At 49.4% G+C, this 25,558-nt stretch overlaps 1 protein-coding gene across 3 annotated transcripts in view; it reads left to right on the top strand.

Annotated features, from left to right (window-relative positions):
• The window catches only part of LOC140898777 (alpha-2-macroglobulin), a 66,555-nt gene extending 50,724 nt beyond the window's left edge, over nt 1–15,831 (top strand). For 2 of the 3 annotated variants that reach the window (XM_073313165.2, XM_073313156.2), the window contains exons 26-36: nt 749–905; nt 1,232–1,306; nt 2,145–2,310; nt 6,462–6,685; nt 7,682–7,900; nt 8,206–8,333; nt 11,105–11,195; nt 12,762–12,830; nt 13,250–13,352; nt 14,260–14,301; nt 15,663–15,831. In XM_073313165.2, coding sequence (XP_073169266.2) covers nt 749–905; nt 1,232–1,306; nt 2,145–2,310; nt 6,462–6,685; nt 7,682–7,900; nt 8,206–8,333; nt 11,105–11,195; nt 12,762–12,830; nt 13,250–13,352; nt 14,260–14,301; nt 15,663–15,688 — 1,300 coding nt within the window. In that variant the 3' untranslated portion in view covers nt 15,689–15,831. The other variant, XM_073313174.2, reaches the window with a different exon arrangement.
• Nucleotides 15,832–25,558: the final 9,727 nt, after the last annotated feature.

Genomic DNA, 25,558 nt, shown 5'->3' with positions numbered 1-25,558 from the left:
AAAGTCCAGACTGTGGATACTTGACCTTTCTTTAATTATGGGTTTGATCCTCAGCCAGAAAATTTGGCCACCACTGCCCTCAGGATAATGAAGAGGCTGGTAACTGAGGGTGGAGCCATCACAGCCCCTCAATGCTTAGTGAATGCCTTGCCGGGTGAACAAACAGGTTCTGCAGGGAGTGGCAGTGGGCAGCTCTGTAGGGGTTGCTCTTCCCTCTGCCACTACTGACTCTATTGCCCCAGTGTGGTGCTAGGGGGCGCTGTGCTGCAGGGAGCGGGGTGGGTGGCTCAGTAAGGGGCATTCTCCCTCTGAGTGCTGACCCCAGTCTGATGCTAGGGGGCGCTGTGCTGCTGTTTTTATCATAAGAAAGTGCAGAGCCAGCGTCCTGGCCATTCCTGGTCACTGAAGATTCTGAGGTCTGTTCTCCCAAGGGTTCTGGACAACCACCCCCTAAACCCACCCCTAAACTGTGCCCCAGCCATTTGAAACCAACACAGGAAGCTGGCTCACTTCCTGTCCTAAAACGGGCAGTTTAGCTGTGCCCTGTCAGACGACTGCTGGGTCTTGCCGCCAGGCTCTGCTGCATGTCAGTAGGTGGCTGAGTGAGCTAATGGTTCCCTGACCGATGGCCACCAGCTCTCCGGCCCCTGCTGCTTCCCCTCAGGATGTCGATGCCCCAGGACCCCACCCCTCCAGCGAGCAGAGGGCATGGGAGGGAGCTCTCACTGCTGCCCACTCTCTGTCGCAGGCTGACGGCCTTCGTCCTCAAGTCCTTCGCGCAGGCCCGCTCTCACATCTTCATCGAGGAGAAGCACATCCAGGACGCCCTGGCCTGGCTCACTGGCAAGCAGAAGGAGAACGGCTGCTTCCGCAGCTCCGGGACGCTCCTGAATAACGCCATAAAGGTGACGTATCTGCCCAGCCGGCTTCCCATGGGCCTCATGGGACCCATACAGGACTCCAGTGACACAGAGAGAGCGTGCAACTCCTCATGGGAACAGCTCAGCCACTGCCGCACATGGGGTTGGGGCAGATGGGATCTACTAAGGGAGGCAAGAGCAGGGGGTACCATACTATACATGGAGCGACCATGGGCAGGGGAAGGGAGAAGAGGAGCAGATACATGGAAGCTACCATAGTGTGGGAAGAACAGGGATGTAGAACACCCCTGGGAGGAGGGGCCAGTGGGCAGGTTTTCAGGGTTAATGTCTCTCTCTGTGGTTTCCTGCAGGGCGGGGTGGACGATGAGGTCACGCTCTCTGCCTACATCACCATCGCACTGCTGGAGATTCCTCTGCCCGTCACTGTACGTACCTGTAACCCCTCAAGCCAGACATAGGCTGCCAACTTGGGGGTCCCCAGCTCCAATCTCGAGAGAGAAGCCTTTAAAAAAGGGGGAAATCCAGTCAGAAAAGACTTTAAATTGAGGTCCAAATCTGGGATTGAATTTCCCTGCAGCTTCCCTTCCAGTCCAGGGCACTGATTCTCTCTCATCTCTAATCCTTTTATATGATCTTTATTTAAAAACTTTTGAGTTGGTGTTTGCTTGATCCTCTCTTACAAGCCTACAGGTCTGAGTTTTACAGATATTTAACACTTGAGTAAATAACACTTAACCCCTTGGCACCAGCCAAATGGGTCCCCATTGAGGGCTGATTTCTGTTCTCCTTCTGTTAGGTCTGCTCCACACCCAGAAGTCGCACTGCTAAAAGTTTTATCACCAGCGAGCAACCAAAAAGACTATATTGGTGCAGTGAGTTCACACTGGACCACTTGTGCCAGTGTGTTGTGTTCACCTACTATCAGGCCAGATTGGCAAAAGTGTGGTGCATTGTGGGTAGGCATCCCAGTGTCCTCTGTGCCGCTTTCAGTGGCACTGCCTTGTGGGGAAATTTTGCTGCGTAGCTTTTTCTGTGCTTATGGGAAATGTTCATTCAGCATGTGGGAAAAGGTAGCAAGTAGCAGGAATAGCTGTGGCTGTGGAGAATGTGCTGACTGTGTAAAAGCCAGGCGGGCTTCCCAACATTGGGACCCTTTGGTTCAAAAGAGCTGCCAGACCGTCTCTGCTAAAGGCAATGTTGCACTGTGGGACTGCAGTGGGCGACTTCTCTCCTCCCTCAGCTCATGTCTCTCTCCCCATACAGCACTCTGTGGTCCGTAATGCTCTGTTCTGTCTGGAGACGGCTACAGAGCAGGGAGGAAACCACGTGTACACCAGGGCGCTGCTGGCCTATGCCTTCGCCCTGGCGGGGAAGGAGGAGAACCGCAGGGTACTGCTGGACTCGCTTGACAAGGAAGCTGTGAAAGAGGGTGAGAATTCCTGACAGGCCCTTCTCCTGCATCCCACTGTCCCTACATCCCCCATTTGTATGGTGACCATGTGTTGAGAATCATATACAGGTGATCAGAGGGGAAACCACAGCAGAGGAAAGTTAGGAGGGACCAGGACCAGGTGGGAGAATGTTATTTGACATGAAGAAACAAGATTGAGAGAGAGGCCCCCAGGGCCGGCCCCCAACACATTTCTACTCACAGCATGTTGTATCCCTGCCCTTTTAAACTGGGTCATAGGTTGGATATGGAAGGGTGCAACCAATCTATTAGGTAAAATGTCAACATTCCCTTTGCATTTGCCGTTTTCCTTGTCCCTGCCTTCCCTCCATTTGCCCCCTTCCTCTACTCCAGAGCTTGTTAGCTTTTCCTCTGTTTGTTTCAGTCTGTTTTCCCCTTTTCGATACCGTGAAATAGCTGGTCTCTCCTTTCTTTTCCTCATGCTCTTTTCCTCCTTCCCCCAAGTCTCCAAATCTTTCTCCTGCCTCCCACACCAAAAGTTCTCACATATTCCCTACTTCCCAGCCCACAAAATCACAGGCATACTGTCCTGCTGCCTTGCACCCCCCAAATCTCTCTCCCCCCACACACACTGCAGCCTGCCCCAGGCACAAAGTAATGCACAAGCACGTGCAAGGTTGCCCCAGGATCCACTCACACACACAGGCTCCTTCTCCCCCACCTGAAAGCCATTCACACATACTCGCAAGCTGCCCACAATCCTAGTGCACATGGGACTTGTCATGCAGGGTCCCAGCACACGCACACTCCAAGTTCCCTTCCCCTCACAACAGACACTTGGGTTCTCTGTCCCCTGCCTTAGCCCCCACAAACACAGAGTCTCCCCCACAATTTTCTCCTCCCCCAGCACCACACTTATAGGCCTTATGCAGGTGAGGAAACTCACTGTGTTAGAAAATGCATTAGCTCATACACTGCTAAAGATGACTCAGTACCTAGTCTACACAGGGTCAGATGGGGTGAAAAACAGCAGCTGGTTGTGGCCAACCCAATCACATTAGCTGCCTGTGGCTCACCTGAGGGCACCCCATAGCTTAAGTTTACAAACAGCAAAGGAATTTACAAGTCCAGCCATCCCTGTCTATGCTAGGTGCCAAGTCATGTTTACCAGTGTGCTGCTTAATGCATTTTCTTTTCTAACACAGAGCATTTCTCCAGGGTAGATGGAGCTTCAGGCCTTGTCTACGCACATGTCTTACTGCTGTATCTGTACTGGTATAGTTAAAGCGGTGTGACTCCCCCAGTGTGGACACAGTTATAGCAGTGTGAAGGTGTTTATACTGATAGAACTGTTTCTGTTGAGATCTATCCTGCTTTGAGCAGGGGGTTGGACTAGACGACCTCCTGAGGTCTCTTCCAACCTTAATTTTCTATGATTCTATCAGTATAAGTGAGCCGTAGCTCATGAAAGCTTATGCTCAAATAAATTGGTTAGTCTCTAAGGTGCCACAAGTACTCCTTTTCTTTTATCAGTATAAGTGTAACCCTTCTGCCCATCAGACTTGGCAGCAACAAGGGCCAGGTTCAATATCTAGAGGTTCCTTTTCAATAACACAGTGCAAAACTGGCTCGAGCCCCCACCCAGTGACCTGGGACAATTACATACCACCCCCCTGGGCTCCTCTAAGAGGCAATACTTCCCCTCTCGCAAGCACAGAGTCTGAGTGTAGCAAAAGCCTTTTAATAAAGGAGGGATACAATGCGGCATGAAACAGGATTCATAACAAACCATGAGCAAAAGACCCACCCCCAGGTAAGTTTTGGTAGTGTCCTTTTGGCAACCCAAAAGTCACCCCACTCACAGTTTCTGTCCTTAGTCACTGCAGCCCCCAGAGTTCAGAAGTTCATCTGCAGAGTTTACCTCCCAGCCTGGGTGGAAGGGAGGATAGGTATGGAGGAACCTTACATGCTCTGCTGCTTGGTTGATGGCCAATTGCCACACCTCTGTGGGGTTCTGTTGCAGTCTTCACAACCAGCCATCTGCTGACCAATATGTCTTTAGGCCCCCTTACATAACACAGCTCTCAGTGATTTTACTGTTGGTAGAGGATCCTCAGTGCTGGTGTACTCAGAACCACTAGCCCAAAGTAAGTCTAATGCTTAGACCTAGGTGTCATCAATTGCAGTATGTAACAAAACTCCTAATAGAGTCAAAATTAGCTCTGTTATTACACAGTGGAGAGAAGAATGATCAAAATGGTCTTTGGGGCCCTTAAACAGAGCCTACACTGCCAGGCACAAATTTCTGTCCCCAATCTCTATCCATGTACTGGGCTTTGGAACCCATGTCCCTTGCCTAGCAAGTGCTCCTTAGTTGAGGGCTTATCCCTCCATCCTAAAATGCCAAGTACAGTTCTACTGTCCTTGATTTACATAACCAGGATAACAACACTTTATTATTTCTGCCCCAATTACAAAGAGACTGGGGACCCCACAGCAGCCAAAGTGACCATTTGGGCAAGCAGTCCATCATGCTAGGCGGGGTGGGTGTGCCCATGCAAATGAGATCAGCCCCTGAAGTCGTTTTCCACAGCTCACCACCAGATGTCAGGGTAGAGCTCATTCTGACTCTGCTTACAAAAGGAACCTTTATGCTGGTATAACCGTGCCCAGACTAGAGGTACTAGTAGAAAAGTCACAGCCCTAGCCAAAATAGTTGTCGTGGCACAGAATCTGGCCAGGTCTTAGAGGCGTCTTCTCTCCCTTCCACCCTCCTTGAATGTCTCTCCCTCCCTTTCCTGCCCTCCTCCCTAGGATCTCTCATCCAAGGTTTTTCTTTCCTTCTCCCCTGGTTTCTCCTTCCCTCTCCCTCTCCCCACTCCTTTGGGTCCAGGCTGTCTCTACCCTCCTCTCCCCCTTTGCCTCAGGAGGATTCCAGTTCCGCTTCCCCCCCCTCCCCCCGCCACCGGACTGTTGCCCATTTTGAGGAGGGAGTCTGTTGCAGGGGGAGGAAGCATCTCAGTGGCATCTAGCTTCCTCCACCCCCCGCAGGCTCTGCTGTCTACAGTAGCCCAGGAGCGGGCCAGCACTGAGAGCAGCTCAGGGGGCAGTAGGTGAGGCAGAGGATGGTTTGGTCCAAGGGGCATTACGTGGTGAGAAGCATCAAGGGGCACATTTTAGGATACTAGCAGATGCCTTACAGCTCCCCAGACAGAGGGGGCATCACCAGGGCACAGCGAGTTGGGGCTGAGTCCCCTTTCCCTAGGGCTAGTTCCTGGGGGACGGTTTGATGGTGGCTTTTTTTTAAAAAAAGGCGCTGAAATATTCATGTAAAGACAAAGGAAACTTTTAAAAAACATGAGTTGGGGCCAGGGCTGCCGGTGCCTGACTTTGCAGTGACACAGGTGTATCTGGGGGGTCCCCCGACACCTCAGTGCTGTGAGTGAGCATATCCTGAACCCCTGAATAAATGGTACCATTCCCACTGAGCAATAGCATAGCTCTGCCGGTGTCTTTGCTGGCTCCGCTCCACTCCTCACTCCAAGCGCTGCTCCTCGCTCTGGACACTCGTTCCATGGGAGCGATGGCCCCTGGTCCGCACAGAGTGACATCTGCTCCCTACAGCAAGAGACAAACGAAGAGGAGAAGCCTGATGTTTGGACTGATCAAATGAAAAAAATGCATCATTCCGGGGGGGCCCAAAAAAGGGTCCTGGTGTCCCAGGAAATCCCAGGAAGAACTGGGACTGTGCTGGTAAGAGAAGGATTTATGGGCTCTTCACGCCGCTGGAGTGGGGTGTGACCGTCACTGCTGTAACCCTTTGGCCTTGAGCACCTGGGGCCACTTAGTGACCTCACATTTTTTGGATCAAAAAGCCCAATTAAGGCTGCTACTGTCCATTCCTGGGATGTCCCTTTATAAGATAAAGGGGATGTAGGCACAGAGGTGGCAGCCTGATTAGTTGCTGAGTGTTCATACCACAAGATTTGTATAAATGCACTAGACCAGCAAGTGAGGGACTATTTAATCCTTTCGCGTCTCATACCAATATGCCAGACTAGCACAGGGGGCTCTGTTCTCCCACCCGCAGCAGCAGCAGGTCAATAACCCCCTTAGAAATGGCATGTACTAAGCATCTGTATTTCCTTCTCTCCCTTCTCCCATTGCAGACGGCTCCATTCACTGGCAGAGGCCCGGGAAGGAGCCGGAGGTAGATCTCCCCTTCTATCACCCCCGTGCTCCTTCTGCCGAGGTGAAGATGACGTCCTATGCGCTCCTCGCTTACCTCACCACGCGGCCAGCACCATCCCAAGGAGATGTGTCATTAGCAGCTCAAATTGTAAAGTGGATCAGCAAACAGCAGAATCCCAATGGGGGCTTCTCCTCCACACAGGTGAGCTGTTCCCATCCCCAGCCTGAGACACCCAGGGCAGGAGGGAGAGGCAGACAGGAGAGGGCAGGAGACAGATAACCTACCCGGGAGACGTGGGAGGCTGCCCTGAGGAGCGGGCAGTCCCCTCACTGTACAGTTTAGATCATGGGTTAGGCACAGCATGGAGCATAGTTACTTCCGATCCCCACAGGTTCCGGCAGGCTAATGATGCTGGAGACTGGACAAATGATGCTCCTGTGTACGGAAAGCAGAAGATTCGCCCTGAGCACCTACGCGTGCAGTGCCATCCCCAGCACTGACCCCATCCAGCCAGGTCAATTCAGCTTGAGAGCTGAGGCCTCTCCAGAGAAGCAGTAGCAGCCAGTCACTTCCGGACACACCCGGGGGGAAGCACCATCCTGAGTGACAACCAAACAGGAGGCGCCACCTCCTGCTTTGAGCAGGTGCAGGCCATGCTGGTGCTTGGAGGCTGGGACCTCTCGGAGTGACCTCTCTGACCAGTCATTGGCTCCATGTTCCACCATTTCCCTGGTTGGCTTGATACCCACAGGGCTTTCTCATACTCCATTACTGAGCCTCCTGGCTGCCTCGCCATGGTCCTCTCTGAGCCATTTCACTTGGTCTGTCTGTCGTGAGCTGCCCCTTCAGGCAGGGTGTCTTCAGGGGAGAGTGGGTGATATCTTCCCCCAGCTCCTTTCAGTGGAGTATCAGAGATACCAGATCCCCAAGGTTCCCAGGTTAGACACCTGGCTGCTTTCAATGGGAGATAGGTGCCTAAATACCTTGGAGGATATGAGCCCAAGGGAATAGGGAGCATGGCACATGCTGGTGATGGGGAGAGAATGGGTGGAAATGGGAAAAGCCGACCTTTCTGTCTCCCTTCTCCACCTGAGCAGGGCATTAGTGTGTTGGAGGAGCTGGCGGGATGGGACTCCAGGCCCATGGAAACGGCTAACTTATCCCCTTGGGTGCCTGGGCCCATCTCTTGTCTGGCAGGACACAGTGGTGGCGCTCCAGGCCCTGTCCCTATACGGAGCGTCTACCTATGCCAAGAGCGGAGGAGCGTCCACAGTGACCCTGCAGTCCACAGGGAATTTCCAGGCCCAGTTCCAGGTGGATCACACGAACCGTCTGCTGCTCCAGCGTATGGCACTGCCAGAGGTGCCAGGAGACTACAGCACAGTGGTGACAGGAGAAGGATGTGTCTATGTGCAGGTGAGGGCCTTGGGGCAGAGAGAGAGGGAGACGCTGCTGCTGCGGGGATCCTGTCTCATTCCCATGGAGATGGCACGGTGCGTGGGCTGGGGAGGGAGGGAGGGAAGGAAAAGAGAGGAAGAGATGGGGGAGAGGAGGAGGAAATAGGAAAGAGGTGTGAGGGGGAGAGAGAGTTGACAGAGAGAGTTGGGGAATGGGGAGAGAGAGAGAAAAGAGATAAAGAAAAGAATGAAACTGAGCAGAGGGAAGGAGACAGAGGAAATGGACAGATGGACAGACACAGAGAACTGTGTATTCTCTTCCAGACCAGCCTGAGGTACAATGTGCTCCCCAAGCCGGGTGAGGCGCCATTCGCGCTGGAGGTGCACACGGTCCCTGAGACGTGTGACAGCATCAAGGCTCACAGGACCTTTGACATCACCATAAACATCAGGTAACTCCCCCTCGCAGTGCCAGGCCTTCCTGAGCAGCCTTAGGGCTGGGGACAAGTCACTCCAAGAGCTCCCAAAGGGGAGGGGAAACCCCAGAAAAGTAGATACAAATCAATATTTTTCCAAAAATTAAAAATGGATTTTTACATTAAATCATGGTATTTTCTTAATTGCAATTGCTCTTTTCAATGTCAATCAGATTTTGTACTTCTGTATTGCCAGCTCTCCCCCCGTAAATTGTTACAGTGATTGTTTTGTGCTTGTTACTCTAAGAGTATGTCTACACTACGAAATTAGGTCGAATTTATAGAAGTCGTTTTTTTAGAAATCGGTTTTATATGTTCGAGTGTGTGTCCCCACAGAAAATGCTCTAAGTGCATTAACTCGGCGGAGTGCTTCCACAGTACCGAGGCTAGAGTCAACTTCCGGAGCGTTGCACTGTGGGTAGCTATCCCACAGTTCCCGCAGTCTCCGCTGCCCATTGGAATTCTGGGTTGAGATCCCAATGCCTGATGAGGCTAAAACATTGTCGCGGGTGGTTCTGGGTACATATCGTCAGGCCCCCGTTCCCTCCCTCCCTCCATGAAAGCAAGGGCAGACAATCGTTTCGCGCCTTTTTTCCTGAGTTACCTGTGCAGACGCCATGCCACGGCAAGCATGGAGCCCGCTCAGCTCACTGTCACCATATGTCTCCTGCGTGCTGGCAGACGTGGTACTGCATTGCTACACAGCAGCAGCAACCCATTGCCTTGTGGCAGCAGACAGTGCAATAGGACTGGTAGCCGTCATCGTCATGTCCGAGGTGCTCCTGGTTGCCTGTGTGAGGTCGATCAGGAGCGCCTGGGCAGACACGGGCGCAGGGACTAAATTTGGAGTGACTTGATCAAGTCATTCTCTTTAGTCCTGCAGTCAGTCCTATTGAACTATCTTATGGTGAGCAGGTAGGTGATACGGATTGCTAGCAGTCCTATTGCATCATCTTCTGCCGGGCAGGCAAGAGATGAGGATGGCTTGCAGTCCTATTGTACCATCTTCTGCCGAGCAGCCATGAGATGTGGATGGCATGCAGTCCTTCTGCACCGTCTGCTGCCAGCCAAAGCTGTAAAAGATAGATGGAGTGGATCAAAACAAGAAATAGACCAGATTTGTTTTGTACTCATTTGCAAACCCCCCGCCCCCCGTCTAGGGGACTCATTCCTCTAGGTCACACTGCAGTCACTCACAGAGAAAGTGCAGCGAGGTAAATCTAGCCATGTTATCAATCAGAGGCCAGACTAACCTCCTTGTTCCAATAAGAACAATAACTTAGGTGCACCATTTCTTATTGGAACCCTCCGTGAAGTCCTGCCTGAAATACTGCTTGATGTAAAGCCACCCCCTTTGTTGATTTTAGCTCCCTGTAAGCCAACCCTGTAAGCCGTGTCGTCAGTCGCCCCTCCCTGCATCAGAGCAACGGCAAACAATCGTGCATCTGAGTTGAGAGTGCTGTCCAGAGCAGTCACAATGGAGCACTCTGGGATAGCTCCCGGAGGCCAATACCGTCGAATTGTGTCCACAGTACCCCAAATTCGACCCCGCAAGGCCGATTTAAGCGCTAATCCACTTGTCAGGGGTGGAGTAAGGAAATCGATTTTAAGAGCCCTTTAAGTCGAAAAAAAGGGCTTCATCGAGTGGACGGGTGCAGGTTTACATTGATTTAACGCTGCTAAATTCGACCTAAAGTCCTAGTGTAGACCAGGGCTAAGAACTTCAGTAACATCCTTAGTGTGAGAGAAACACAAACTCAGACACAAAACTGCCCGGCCAGTAGCCCTTTCTGTATCTGCAACCACCACTACCCTCCCATTGAGTGAACTGCCCCCAGTCACAGGAGCCGAATGCTTTGACCTGGCCATTCTTCTTCAGCGGGATTTGCAGTCTGAGTTCAATCAGACTTGTGCTCCTAAATCACTTTGGTGCTTTTACAAAGCCCACCCTTAGATGCCAAAATATGGGCGTAGGAGTGTATATAAAGAAGCTCACGGTTGCTTTGTATTGAAATAACTTCCCAGGGCTAACAGTAAACCAGTTTGGATCTGAAGTGACAGAAATTCTATCCCAATAAAACCAATGTTTTTAATAATAATAATAATTAATACAGTTTTAGCCCCTGATGCTGCAAACATTTCTGCACATGCTTCAGTTTCCTCACCTGTGCCTCTGTTCATGTGACTGGAAGTAGGTACCTGCTAAAAAGTTTGTAGGAACAGCACCTTCACTTCCAATATTTTGGTTTTTGTGTGCAGAATTTTTGTAAAATTCAAATAGGATCCCCTAGCAGTAGCAGCATTTAGAAACACCATCTTTATAAGTTAGTTCAGCACACACTATAATCTAAAGTTTTAATTGCGCAAACCTTTACACTGATTTTTCAAAACCTGACTCACTTATAAATCAATTATATTTTTAAAAAATCAAGTTATTTAAATTGCTCCCTCTTCCTGCCCCCACCAATGATGGGCATATTTTAACTAAACCCCTTATTGGATGGGAAGCCTTGTGCTTGAGGGACTTTCAGCAAACTTACATGCTCCAGGGCAGAACTGAGGGACATTGGCAGAGCTGTGTGGGGAAACCAGGACTGGAATAGCAGGGGGCTGCAGGGCAGCGATGAAAGGTAGTGGCAGGACAGGGGGCCAGTGAGGGTGTGAGGTGCTGCAGCTCAGGGTTGAGGTGCATCAGCTCTGTGCTGAGATGTATTAAACTTTGTTTCATTTCCCGCTTGGTCTCCCAGATACACAGGGAAACGCCCTGTCTCCAACATGGTCATCGTTGACGTTAAGATGCTCTCAGGATTCATCCCTGTGAAGACATCAGTGAGGAAGGTAACGGCCCATTCTGTGTATGGGCCACAGCCAAGGGTATCTGCCTCACACCCAAGTGGAATCCAGCTCCCCACAACCCCAACCAGTGGGCATCCAGGGCACTTTGCCTCCAACCCCACTTGAGGGGTATCTGGCCCCAGGTCAACTCCAAACCCCAACCCCTCATTTGCAGCCTGGCCACTCCCTAGTCCCTTCTCCAGCATCAGGCTCCCTCCCCCCCTCGGCCCTTGTCTCCGTCTCTCTGACCCCATCTCTTCTTTCTGACCCTCCCCTGATCCCCCACTCCTTCCCCATCCTGTCCCATCCCCCTGAGCTCCCACTCAGTGATTCCCTGGTAAACTGTTACGCACAGGGGGAGCAGGCTCGGCTGGAGGCACCTCACAGTCTCCCCTGGAGGGGGCAGTGTTCCTGTAAGGGGAAGTCAGGCTGGGCTTGCAGGGTGCTTGGGGGAGAGAGTGAGGAGCCTCCATCTCCCTGTGCCCCTCTCTGCTCCCCCAATTCTAACACCCCCCCACACACACACACACACTGAAACTCCTGAGCCCACCCCAGGCCCTACATCTCCTCAGGGAGATCCAGATGGTGGGAGGTGCCCCTTCAGGGGCCCTGAGGTGAGATCTCACCATCTTAATGAAGCCTGTGAGAACAGGGAAGGCAGTGCTCACAGCCACAACCCTCCACTCTGGGGACAGATCAGACACTGAGCTGATGCTGCACTTGATAGAGACTCAGGGTGACTTAGGGTTGCCAGATATTTCAAAATGACAAGCCCAAATGAGTCTCAAAACAAGCTCCAAATGCACCACTCCTTGAACAACCAACCATAAGCACTGAGGATGTATTTCTCCTACCTTCCCCCACATAACATCCCCACACACACACACACTGCGACACCCTCCACACTCTTAGCCAAACCGGATGATCCCCGGTGGCAGGTAGCCCAGTCGGGACCTGCCCACCATGGGGCTGACTCATTAGAAGAGCCATGCACCCACCCATGGGGATGGACTGCCTGGTCAGGACATTGGCCCCAGGTCCAGCCATACAGCTGCCAGCACCTCTAAGCAAGAACCTCCTAACACAACCCCCTGTGCCCAGTCATTGTAGGAGGACTCTGGCATGGATAAGGGTGACTCCAAGTGCCAGTGAGGCACGGAGGGAGCCTGGTTTTTGCTGGCTGGGGTCCTGAGTCTTACTTGGAATATCAGAGTTCTGGGAGTCCAGGCTACTGCTCCTCTAAGTCCTCTCTGTCTGCTGAGCTGTCTCCCAATCCATCCTGGCTTTCTGCCATGGTCACAGTCTTCTTGCTGCCACTGGCCAGCCGCGGACAGGGTGCCACATGGTGGGCAGCATGGTGGATGGTGGCAGCATGGTCCCTGGGTCAGGTTTTGGAAATCAGATGCTCTCAATCTGAGGCACTTTACACCTCAGTCCACTAGGTGGGTAGGGCCACACGAGAGACTCCACTCATTCCTTTAATGCACCAGCATCCCATTCCTTAGGGCTCTGGGGTAGTTTGAAGAGGGGCCCAGTAACATCCTGCTTCTCTCCCTTGGCTGCTGGCAGCTGGAAGGACATCACCACATCCACCGCACAGAACTGAGCACCAACCACGTGCTGCTCTACATGGAGCAGGTAAGCGGCCACATGGGGCCAGGATGAGCCAAGGAGAGAGTCACCCGCAACATACCCGCGATAGAGGCACTGAATGGAGGAAATCTCCCAGGCCAGGGCAAGGAAAGACAAACCCATGTATCCCCCGCCAGCTGCTGCTGCTCCTCAGTATTTCCCTTCAGCACTTTCTGCTCCCCCAACATACAGAGCCTACGGGTACCAGGGAGAGCGGCACGTACCCGGGGGTTGGGGGGCAGGGCTTCTCCCTCCTCCCCCAGGGCCTGATCCCTGCCAGGCCCTGCAGCCAAGGGGGGCAGATGCTGGACCTGCAAGATCATGGGGGGGGAGCAATGGGGGTACATGGGAGAGATGGGGAAGGAGTGGGTGAGGTGGCTCAGAGCATCCTCCTGAGTCTTGTCTGTTTCCCCCCCACATCCCAGGTGAACAATGTGACTCAGAGTTTCTCCTTCATGGTGGAGCAGGACTTCCCCGTGCAGAGCCTGAAGCCGGCGCTGGTGAAAGTCTATGATTACTACGAGACGGGTGTGTGTGGGGGCAGGGACGGGGGGACGTTAGCCACCATGGGCCTGTCATAGGGAGGGGAGAGGCCACAGTCACAGCCACAGGGGGACCCGCTGGGCTCAGGGTTGTGTTTGGCCTCGTTCTCTTGATGATCCACCTCCCCACCCCTGGGCTGCCTCCTGAGGTTGGGGACAGGCCTGGGGCTGAGCTGAGAACCTCACGCCAGTGGTGCCTGCTCAGCGACTGCCCGGGCAGGTTCAAGGGCAAACCCCATTTCCTTCTCCTTCTGCTTCCAACCCGAATGGCCCTGCCGCCACCATCCCTGACACTGGTTTGCCCCACGCAGACAGTGTCCCCCTCTCATCTCTGAACACAACAGGCCCATCTCAGCAGCGTCTCCCCTCTCCCAGATGAGAATGTGGGGCACACAGGGATTATGGGCGAGGGATCATATTCCACTGGCCTCATGCTCGCACCACGAGCCCAGACCCCTCCCGCACTGTAGAGGGAAGGTGCCAACCCATGGATCTGGGAGGGTCTTGGGTTCAGATCCTGACCTGAGATCCCAGCTGACCTGGGGGAGGCACATTCGCTCCTCCACTCCCAGCTAGGACATTGGGTGACAAAACCGCCGGGGTGCCGTTGGGCTCTGGTCGTGAGTCAGGCGAGGTGCAAACGGACATAGGGCACCTGGCACAGACCCTCTGGAGATGCCTGTTGCGCTGTAGCCTTGGGGTAACCGTTGCCTTCCTCCCATGGAGCCCAGCTGAGGTTCCCCCAGTGCCCCTGGAGAGAGGGCTCCCTCCCCTCCTCCCTGAGATCTCTGGTGCAGTGCCAGCTCTCTGCAGAGGGCCTGGTGGAAGTGTGAGGAGTCCTGGTTGGGTCTCACACAGCCCTGATCACATCTCCCTTCCCTTGTGCCTTCCAGATGAATTTGCCATCGCCGAGTACAGTGCCCCCTGCAGCAAAGGTAGCGTATGAAGAGCCATTTCCTCCCCTCGTCCTGCTCACAGCACCCCCAGATCTACTCCCCACTGCGAGAGCTCAGCTCCAGGCAGTGCATCCCCCGTGCACTTGGAGCTGGTGGCTTTTTTCCCCTGCACAGGGGTTTGTTGCCTGCACTGATGGCATCTTTGCTTATTCCGGGGGATAGGTGCTCCATTCACCCCGCAGCCTCTGCCTCGTGAGCCCTATGGAAATTGGGCCATTGCAATGGTTTGTGAGAGGCTCTTCCTGGGGCAGGGCGAGGGCTCCAGCCCAATCAGAGCCAACAAGTCCCTGCCATCTCACTGGGTAGCTTGTTTCTGTGAAGCTTTCAGAGATGGGCTGTCTGGGCTCGGATCAAATAAGAACTTTAGGCCTCTCAGCCTGTCCTGTAAGCTCAGATTCTTTACCCCTCTCCCCAGCAGTTGGGTCTGAGCTTCCTGCTTCTGGCTAGGATCAGAGGAGCCAAAATATCTGTGACAGGGAGGATCAGAGAGTGAATGAAAGAACCAAAGCACAGGAAAGCCAGGCAGACAGAGGAAGGGAGGGTCTCCCAGCAGCAGGACTCAGCAGAAGCCTCCTTCTCCCAGCCCTTGTTCTGCAGGACTGAGAGGCCCAGGGAAGGATCTCAGCATCCAAGGGCTTCTCTGGACTTCATGCCCCTGGTGCTGATCCACAGGCAGGTGCTCAGTCCCAATGCAGGGAGCTCCCTTCCCTCCCGTGGGCACTGATGGCTCTGGTGTAAATGGATTCACTCCATTCTGGGCCGGGTCCCATAGGAACAAAGGGGCAGGGAGAGGACGTGCTCCCCAGATCAGCACCTCGCTGCTGTTCCCTCTAAGCTGTGCGTGTGCACACACAGATCCTAAACCCCGCGCACATGGCAAAACACTGTGCGCACAAATTTGCACAGAAGAAATTTTTTGTGCACACGGCCTGTCAAAAATTAGAGGGAACATTGCACCTCGCTCCTAAAGCAAATGTCCGAGCTGAGCCTATGCATCCTGTGGCCCCAGGTCCATCCCTGCTCTGCAGTGTCAGACACGGCAGAGATGGTTCCAGGCAGACCCTAGGCTGACACAGCCTGCGCTGGATCCTGTGCTGCAACTCCCCAGCGCTATGAGACGCTCCGTATGGAGGCAGATGAGGCAAGGCCCTGTCCCTGGGAGGGAGAGATCAGGGCCACGGAATCTCCTGCCTGGGGCCCTGGCAGGGCTCTGCTCCCTGCGGCAGAGCAGTTGTGCCCAGCCCTGGATGTGTGTTGCTGGCTCTGTGCCCAAGCCCAGGGGAGGCCTAGCCAGTCTCTTCTCTAAATCCCTCCTGTTCCCGCTCCTTTCCCCCTCACAGTGGGAGCCGAGCAGAGCAATGTGTGAGGGATGGAGTCGTGTTCTGAGCCTCCTACGTCCCACCCGCTTAGCCTCTGCGCAGGCTGAGGTGGTTGGAGGGAGCGACAGAGAGAAAACAGCCGCAACAAGAGGGAAACAAACATTACAAATAAATGAATTCACCACCCTGACCAATGGCTCCTGGCCTCTCTGTTCCCAACCCCCTTATCCCTGCTCAGCCCCAGGACTTCTCAGGCCAACATGTGTCCCATCCAGCTAGGGCTCTGCCCTGCACAGCCAGCCAGGGGGAAAGGGTCTGTGGGAAAAGATCTGCTAAGCACCATTGTGTCCAGTAGCCCTCACCTTTTCCAGTTAGCGACTAGTGTGGGATTGTTCCTTACTTGTAAACATGAACTGTGGGACTGTAGATGCTCTCTGCCCACTACAGGATGGAAACAGAAATACTCAGCTGTGTGCCAGGGCCTGATACGGCTAACATGTAACGGGGTCTCTTTTGGATGAAGTGGTCGAGGCCTGGGGGTTTGGAACACCAGCCTGTAAGTTCCATCCCTGCTGCTCCCATGAAGTGCAGCCGGCCACAGCATGTAGCATTGTGACAAGTGGTTTGTCCTAGAATTGAAGGGCATGTTCCAGGGATTTATATAATACTAGTTGTAAGTGCCTCAGCTAATGGGACTTCTGACCCCCTTCCCTTTGGGAAACTACTCCACAGTCTGGGAGCCCCTTCACAGAAAAAGTTTCCTGAAATGCTCCCCTTTTCTTGGTTTCAGCCCATTTACACCTAATTTTATCTGTTCAAGTCCCCTAAATAATGTCCCCTCTTTTTTTGGTATTTACCGTTTTAAATGCATGTAGTGAATTATTGTGCCTTCTAGTTATTCATTATTTATCCAAACTATGCATATTTAATTCTTTCAAAGTCTCTTTGTAAATTGCTTTATTCAGCCCTCTCTCAGCATGTCTGTCCTAGGAGTGTTCTCTCTGAACAAAGAAAACCCTGCATCCGATTCTCTGGCTTTTCACCTTATTTCACGTGTCCTTGACTAGGTCTACTCCCCTCGTGCTGTAGTTATACTGACCTAACCTGCAGTGTACATAGACAGCTCTATGTTGACAAGGGAGCTTCTCCTGTTGACATAGCTAATGCCTCTTGGGGAGGTGGATTAACCACATGACAGGAGAAGTTCTCTCTTTGGCATAGTAGTGTCTTTACTGAAGTGCTACATTTGCACTGCTGCAGTGCTTTACATGAAGATAAGTGCTTTGTCTCCTGCTGTGATTCCCCATTATCACTCACTAACGGTCCCATCTGCACTTTGCTTTTAAAAAGACCTTGTCTATAAAATGAACTGGGTTTAAATGAGAGCTGAGAGAAAATGAGATGAACATTAGAAATAACATTTTTTGCAGAATAAAAAGTTGCAAAAAAACAATTGATTCAGAAATGACAAAATATTTTGTTTCAATCTTTTCTAGTGAAATGGAATGTTTCCATATTCTCAAAACAACACATTTTGTGCTTGGTTGTTGAACTGAATCTAAATGTCTAGCTTTGAATCAGTCCCCCTTTGAACTACATCTGCGTAAGGTGCATGGTGCCTCAAGAGATGCAATTTGGGTTGCATATGCCCCCATTCTCCCCACCCCAGGTCAGGCTTCCGGCAGGACTACATATCTCATAATGCACCTGCAGTCATATATAACTAATGATGCATCACATGGCTCAGTAAGATGGTCACCATGATGCATTATGGAAGATATAATCGGTCAAGGGTTCTTGCCCCATAGGGAGAATGGGGGCATATGGAGCCTGAACAACAATTCCTATGAACCTCGATGCAGCCTTATCATAAATATAAAGGGAAGGGTAAACACCTTTAAAATCCCTCCTGGCTAGAGAAAAAAACCCATTTCACCTGTAAAGGGTTAAGAAGCTAGGATAACCTCGCTGGCACCTGACCAAAATGACCAATGAGGAGACAAGATACTTTCAAAAGCTGGGGGGAGGGAGAAACAGAGCCTCTCTCTCTGTCTGTGTGATGCTTGTGCCGGGGACAGAACAGGAATAGAGTCTTAGAATTTAGTAAGTAATCTAGCTAGATTCTGATTTCTTTAAATGGCTGAGAAAATAAGCTGTGCTGAATAGAATGAATATTCCTATCTGTGTGTCTTTTTTGTAACTTAAGGTTTTGCCTAGAGGGATTCTCTATGTTTTGAATCTGATTACCCTGTAAGGTATTTACCATCCTGATTTCACAGAGGTGATTCTTTTACTTTTTCTTCTATTAAAATTATTCGTTTAAGAATCTGAATGCTTTTTCATTGTTCTTAAGATCCAAGGGTTTGAGTCTGTACTCACCTATGCAAATTGGTGAGGATTTTTAATCAAACCTTCCCCAGGAAAGGGGGTGTAGGGTTTGGGAGGATTTTGGGGTGAAAGACGTTTCCAAATGGGCTCTTTCCCAGTTATATACCTGTTAGATGTTTGGTGGTGGCAGCGATAAAGTCCAAGGGCAAAGGGTAAAATAGTTTGTACCCTGGGGACGTTTTAGCCTAAGCTGGAAAAAGTAAGCTTAGGAGGTTTTCATGCAGGTCCCCACATCTGTACCCTAGAGTTCAGAGTGGGGAAGGAACCTTGACATGTTTTCTTTAGCAAGGGCCAGAGAGGTTCGGAGGGTGTTTTGTAGGTTGGCCCTCCGACATCCTCACAGATGCAGGAACTAATTTTCTGGCAGGAACTATGGAAAGCCTTTGGGAAGCTCATGGGGCAAATCACTTGGTTGCCACTCCTCCACCATGCCATTTGTTTGATGGTGGTAAGAAGTTTAATGGAACTTTGGGAGCCATGATACGTAAATTTGTAAAAGAGCACTCCAACGATTGGGAACTAGCGTTGCAGCAGTTGCTCTTTGCCTACAGAGCTGTACCACATCCTAGTTTATGGTTTTCACAAGGTTCCTTCCCCACTCTGAACTCTAGGGTACAGATGTGGGGACCTGCATGAAAACAATTTTTTGGGGTTTTGTTTAAATGGCTCATAAAATAAGTTGTGCTGAATGGAATGGATATTCCTGTTTTTGTGTCTTTTTGTAACTTAAGGTTTTGCCTAGAGGGATTCTCTATGTTTTGAATCTGATTACCCTGTAAGGTATTTACCATCCTGATTTTACAGAGGTGATTCTTTTATTTTTCTTCAATTAAAATTCTTCTTTTAAGAACCTGATTGCTTTTTCCTTGTTCTTAAGGTCCAAGGGTTTGAATCTGTGTTCACCTATGCAAATTGGTGCGGATTTTTATCAAGCCTTCCCCAAGGAAAGGGTTTGGGAGGGTTTTGCGGGGAAAGACGTTTCCAAATGGTCTCTTTCCCAGTTATATATTTGTTAGACGTTTGGTGGTGGCAGCGATAAAGTCCAAGGGCAAAAGGTAAAATAGTTTGTACCTTGGGGAAGTTTTAACCTAAGCTGGTAAAAATAAGCTGAGGGGTTTTGTCATGCAGGTCCCCACATCTGTACCCTAGAGTTCAGAGTGGGGAAGGAACCTTGACACAGGGCCAATGAGACCTGAATATCTAATGTTAAAAAAGAGGGTAGGGGATGGAAACCTTAAAAAAAGAAAAATGTTTCTCAGGTCTTCTCTGTGCAGCGTAAAGGAACACAGCAAAGGCACAAGCACAGCTCTTCCTTTCCTTTGCAGGTCACTCTTATACGTAAGAGCAAACAAAACACTGGAGAACAGACTGCTGGGCACAATACTGCATTGGCCAGTTCAAGGGAAAGGATGGACAAGACAGGACCTAGCAGAGCTTTCCAAACTCTAATTTCCTATATTCTAGAAAAATACTGTAGGTCCTACAAAAACACAGCTAGTGTTCATTTTATAATTTTTCAGTTTCTAAAACCACATTCTGGCTGCTCTGTGAGAGTGGGACCCCTACCCCATCATAGTGCACCCTTATGGCTGGTGGTTTGTAGCTTTTTGTGGGTGGCAGACAATTCTGTGGTACCATGTGTCCCTGCCTGAGAGCCATTCTGCCTTCTCCTGAGCATGGAAACAACCCTGAAGACATGTAGCACAGACGGATGGATTTTCCACCTCCGTTTGGTGGAACTCAGCTCTCTGTGGAGCCAGACTCTGCAGATGGAGGCTATTCTGCTGACATGGGGATTGGTGGGGGAACCAGTCTTTCATGTTGTTCATAGTATTTATCCCTTCAGTCACTCAGTACCAGGGGCTTTTCAGGCATGGCCAAGTGGTACAGGCAGTGAGGCTGCTAACAATCCTCTTCTCCTCATTCCAGCTACACTGGGAGGTGTGAGGGCTCTAATGTGGTCCTAATGGAGGTAAAGATGCTGTCTGGTTTTGTTTCCGTCAAGAGCTCTCTCAAAGAGGTGAGCCACCATCTAACTTGTGAGACAATTCATAGGATAAAGTGGCCCTCATCCTCTCCTTCCCCTCTCCAAGCTGGGGTTTTGCCTCAGCTGCTTTTGGGAGGGTCGTTTTTGGGGAGAGAGGGCAAGGAAAAAGAGAGCAGTAAAATGGGGGATCAGACTCTGATGAATCAATTACTGGGGAAAGGGACAGATCATTCCAACCAATTGTATTATATTGATCAACTGCCAGGTGGTGTCACATGTAACATATTTTACTTAAGCTCACAACAGCCATTCCTGGCAGTTCATTAAAACAAATAGCATTAAAGCAAAATAAAGCCTCTTATAGCAAACACATCTGGTGTATCGCTCCGCAAAGGAAGCTCTGTAACCAGTCCATACCTGGTACAGAAGCCTGACCTGCTAGTAGCAGTCTTGCAACCTATCTTGTATGAGGTGTTCAGAAGTAAACTAGTGCTAGAAGAGAACAGGAACAGAAAGAAAACAGCAACAAAGATTGGATGATTGATCTTATCAACAATGCCCTAGACTGAATTTCAGCTTTGATAGAACTTCAGAATGAATAGACTGGAAGCAGTATTTTCCAAGATTTTGCATTGCTACAAAACTCCACCAGGAAATGGGAGATACTCAGATATCTTCTTTAATTTGTGCTATGGGGAAGGGTTCTGGCTATGTTTGATGTATACTTTATACCTTAGAGAAATATGGTTTGTGATAGAGCATGTTTACCCCAGAGAAGTCAGGAACCAAGAGAAAATGTAGAATGTTTTATAAGAGCTTTGCATGTATTTGCTAACAACTGTGATTTTGGGACTGCAAAACATGAAACTATCAGAGAGAGGCTAACAATTAGATTAACAGACAAAAGCCTCTTGCAGCAACTACAATTAAAGACAGACATCACTTAAATCTACCCACAACTGTACAGATAGCAAGCAGTCTGAACTAGCCAAAGAGCAAAACAAAAGGCAGGTCAACTTGAAAATCATGAAACTAGGTTAGAAGCTGTAAACACACACAGCATGAGTGCTAAAAGTTGTTACCATAAAAGCCCTCAGGCTATGAAGAAATTCCAGGCAAACTACAGAGCCTTTCACAATAAGTGTACAAGATGTGGAAAAATTTGTAGCCCACAGGTGTACATCTAGCCAAAGGCACTAGATGTAATAAAAATGCACAAAATATGGACATTTTGCAGTGGTTGCTGTACTAAAGCAGTCAGAGAGTTGATTCATATTACAGACAATCAAGAGGGATTTTTTCTGAGATCTATTGTGTGATGACACAGAGCCTTACTGGAGAGTGAAAATGAATACCCATAGAAAGACTATTGACTTTAAAATTGAGTGAGGAGAAGATGTAACAGTCATCTCAGAAGGGATTTACAATCACCTTCAACCCCTCCCACAGCTGAGATCACCTGACCCAGCTCTGACTAGCATAGGAGGTATTCTGAACTGCATGGGCCTGTTCACCATAGAAACGATTTATAAAGACAAAAGCTATATATTCAGAGTGCACCTGATCAAAGGATCAAAGACCAACAGCCATAGCAGCAGCAGCATGGCAACCATGATGGGCCTAGTGAGAAAGGCAGAAGAATTTTGGCAGAAGAGGATTGGATGATACTGGACTTTTGAAAGGCGATCCAGTACAAATAAGCTTAAGAGACAATGCTGAACCATACAGTGTACAAACACTTCTACCAGACAGACCTTGGAAAAGACTAGCTGCAGATTTATGCAAATTCAGAGGACATCATTACCTAATTGTAGTGGACTATTTTTCCAGGCATACAGAAATAATATACTTGAAAGACACACAATGGTGCAATGTTATTGAGAAACTGAAGTGCATATTTGCTCATTTCAGCATTCCAGGGCAATTTGTGATAGACCATGGGCCACAATTCACTGCAGCAAAATTTAAGTCATTCTGTACAAAATATGATTTTGATCATATTATTAGCACCATATTGCTCACAAGGGACTGGAAAGGCTGAGGGAGCTGTACAGACAGCCAAGAAAATCCTACAGCAGGAAGATCCATTCCTTGCTCTTCTGAGTTACAGATTGTCAAGGTTCCTTCCCCACTCTGAACTCTAGGGTACAGATGTGGGGACCTACATGAAAACCTCCTAAGCTTACTTTTACCAGCTTAGGTTAAAACTTCCCCAAGGTACAAACTAATTTACCCTTTACCCCTGGACTTCCACTTCCACCACCAAACTTTATCTGGGTTCCTGAGAAAATGTAGTTTGGACATGTCTTTCCCCCAAAAATCCTCCCAACCCTTGCACCCCACTTCCTGGGTATGGTGAGGATTTTTACCAAACCTATTTGCATAGGTGACCACAGACCCAAACCCTTGGATCTGAGAACAATGAAAAAGCATTCAGTTTTCTTACAAGAAGACTTTTAATAGAAGTAAAAAGGAATCACCTCTGTAAAATCAGGATGGTAGATACCTTACAGGGTAATTAGATTCAAACATAGAGAATCCCTCTAGGCAAAACCTTAAGTTACAAAAAAGACACACAGACAGAAATATTCATTCTATTCAGCACAGCTATTTTCTCAGCCATTTAAAGAAATCATAATCTAACATATACCTAGCTAGATTACTTACTGAATTCTAAGACTCCATTCCTGTTCTGTCTCCGGCAAAAGCATCACACAGACAGACACAGACCCTTTGTTTTTCTCCCTCCTCCCAGCTTTTGAAAGTATCTTGTCTCCTCCTTGGTCATTTTGGTCAGGTGCCAGCAAGGTTACCTTTAGCTTCTTAACCCTTTACAGGTGAGAAGATTTTTCCTCTGGCCAGGAGGGATTTTAAAGGGGTTTACCCTTCCCTTTATATTTATGACACAGATCAACACCAATAACAGCTGCTGGATATAGTCCAGCATAACTTCTGATGGGAAGACATCTCAGAAATACTATTCCACCTTTGGAAAAGAATCTAACTCCAAAGTGGCCAAACATGAAGAGAGTAGCCACATTGGATAACTAGGCTAAAAGAGTTTATGAACACTTTGGCAACAGATGACACTCAGAGAACTGCTGGGTCTAGAACCCAATAACCCTGACTGTATCAAACTGGATAAAGAAAAAGGATGGACAACTCCAGCTGTCCTAAAGAAAAAGAATTCAGCACCCAATCATATGTGATTGAGATCAACAGTGGAGAGTTCAGCAGAATCCATCAACATTTATAGTTTGTTCCTCAGAAAGAACAATCAACAGAGCAAACTCTACAGGTGACAGATGCAGATCAAGAATAGTCAAAAGATTCTGAACTGACCAGAGACAATAGTTACAACTAATGGATAGCCATATGACCAAGTTGTTATATGTTTGGGTTGTGTAATTAAAAAACCAGTACAACTGAGAGATACTAAACAGACTGATCCATAATGAATTTTAAAGAGTGTGATAGTGTAAATTTTGTAAATGGTAGGAACATAGAACTTAAAGGGGGAGATGCAAGGGAATGCTAAATTGTATTATACTGTTCAGCCATTAGGTGGCTCCATGTATAATATACTTAAGCTCAAAACAGCCGTTCCGACTCCTGGCAGTGCATTAAAGAATCATATAGTGAATACAGCTGGTGCATCTTTGGGAAGGGAGCTCTGTAGCCAGTCAATATCTAGTAGAGAAGCATGCCCTGCTAGTAGCAGTCCTGCAATTTACCATGTACAAGATGTATATGACAGACATCCAGTTAGGGAGTTTGGTTCAATGACACATCACACCATTGTAGAAGTGGCATTCTTAGGCTTTCTGGGGTGGTCAGAGACGCTCCTGCAGTTGGATTGCACACAGAGCTAGTCTTGAAACAACTTCATTGGCAACAGGCAGGAAGAACAATGAACAAGTTCATCTTGTAATGTTCTATAAACATCTAGAGAGGCCATTGTGCGGATGTTGTTTGTCTAACAATGCCCCTTTTTCACTAGATGAAGATTGATAGTCTTGTGGGTAAAGCCCTAGACTGGAACATGGCTGAGCTGCATTCTATTCCTGGCTCTACAGCACACTTCCTGTGTGCCTTGCACAACTCACTTAATTTCTCTGTGTCTCAGCTCCCCATGTGTATGTAAGCAGGATCTGAATGAACTGAATGAATTCTCCTTGGGCCCTGACAGCTAGCTGGGTGGGGGAGAGACTTCAGGAGCAAACTGTATTTACACGAACACACCTACTCTGCTTAGATATCCAGCAGATAGAGCGGTGTTGCTCAAAATAATCAACTTTGGCTAGTATTGGGTTACAAATCACTGCAGTACTGAATGCAGGGGTAGTGAAATGCTGTTACCAATGTTGTTGTAATTATTGTATGAATACAGGGAAGCAGGACTGTGATTCACCTGTCCCAAATGAGGGGGTCATCCTCAGCCAAAAGGACTTCATTAAGCCAGGGGCTTGAATGCCAGAGCCTTGTGAAAGTAAGATGGGTGAGGACAGGTATCTCAGTCAGGAGGTATGGATGTTCTCTCTAGGGGTCCCTGGACTGGTTGAACATATTTTCCCCCGCCGTTTAATGAAAGAGCTAAATAGGATTTATTAGAAGCCTCTTTGTTATTTTAATTGCTCAATCAGAGCTGAAATCAGTTGTGATAGGGCAGTGTTTTTGCCTAGTTTGCAAAAAGCTGAAAATCACTAAGAGACTGATGTGCAGAGGTCAATAGCAGAGAGGCAGGTGGCAGCAGAAGGTGACTGATAGTCGGTCACCGAACAAGTTGCTGGTGAGGCAGCAAGCAGAATGAAGGGGTGGCCAGCGGAGAGGAACCGCAGCTGGTGGGGTGGCCAGCGGAGAGGAACTACGGCTGGCAGGGCGACCACCCAGAGCAAATGCTCAGATGGTGGAGCAAGCAGTGTGCCTTCTTCCTGGGGTGGGAGGTGAACTCACACAGATGCACTTCTGAACCCTGGGTCTTCACTGCCCGAGGACAACCACTGTGAGTGGGGTATGGTGAGGGAACAGAGAGGAGCACAGAAAAGGAACTGTGGTAGTAGAACTCAAGAATGAGGCAGAAGGCGGTGCCCCACACACTTTGGGCTGGGTCTCCTGCTCACAGTTTTATGATTATGAATCCTGCTTCTGGCATTTTTACTAATTAGTGTCAGGTGACTTCCCTCCTTTCATTAAATGTTTCTTTTCTGTACTCAGACTGTGTGCTTCCGAGTGGGGAAGTATTGCCTCTCAGAGGCACCCAAGGGTGGTGTGTAATTTTCCCAGCTTACTAGGTGGGGGCTCGAGCCAGTTTTGTGTTATATTGTTGAAAAGGAACCCCTAGATATTGAACCTGGCCCCAATTGCTGCCTGCTCCACCTGGCAGAAGGGTTACATGCAAAAAGGAATATTGCCTTTGTACCTTAGAGGAGCGCCATGAAATGCAGAAGAGTGTTTTCAATTAGAAAGGAGTAAATGAAAGTGTCTGGCTATCTTGCAGGATTGGGAATACGGAGCCTTTCACACTCTGGGACCCTGGTTCCAG

Source organism: Lepidochelys kempii, chromosome 1, assembly GCF_965140285.1.
Source record: "Lepidochelys kempii isolate rLepKem1 chromosome 1, rLepKem1.hap1, whole genome shotgun sequence".
Classification (NCBI taxonomy): Eukaryota; Metazoa; Chordata; order Testudines; family Cheloniidae; genus Lepidochelys; species Lepidochelys kempii.
This window is presented reverse-complemented; position numbering and strand designations above follow the sequence as displayed.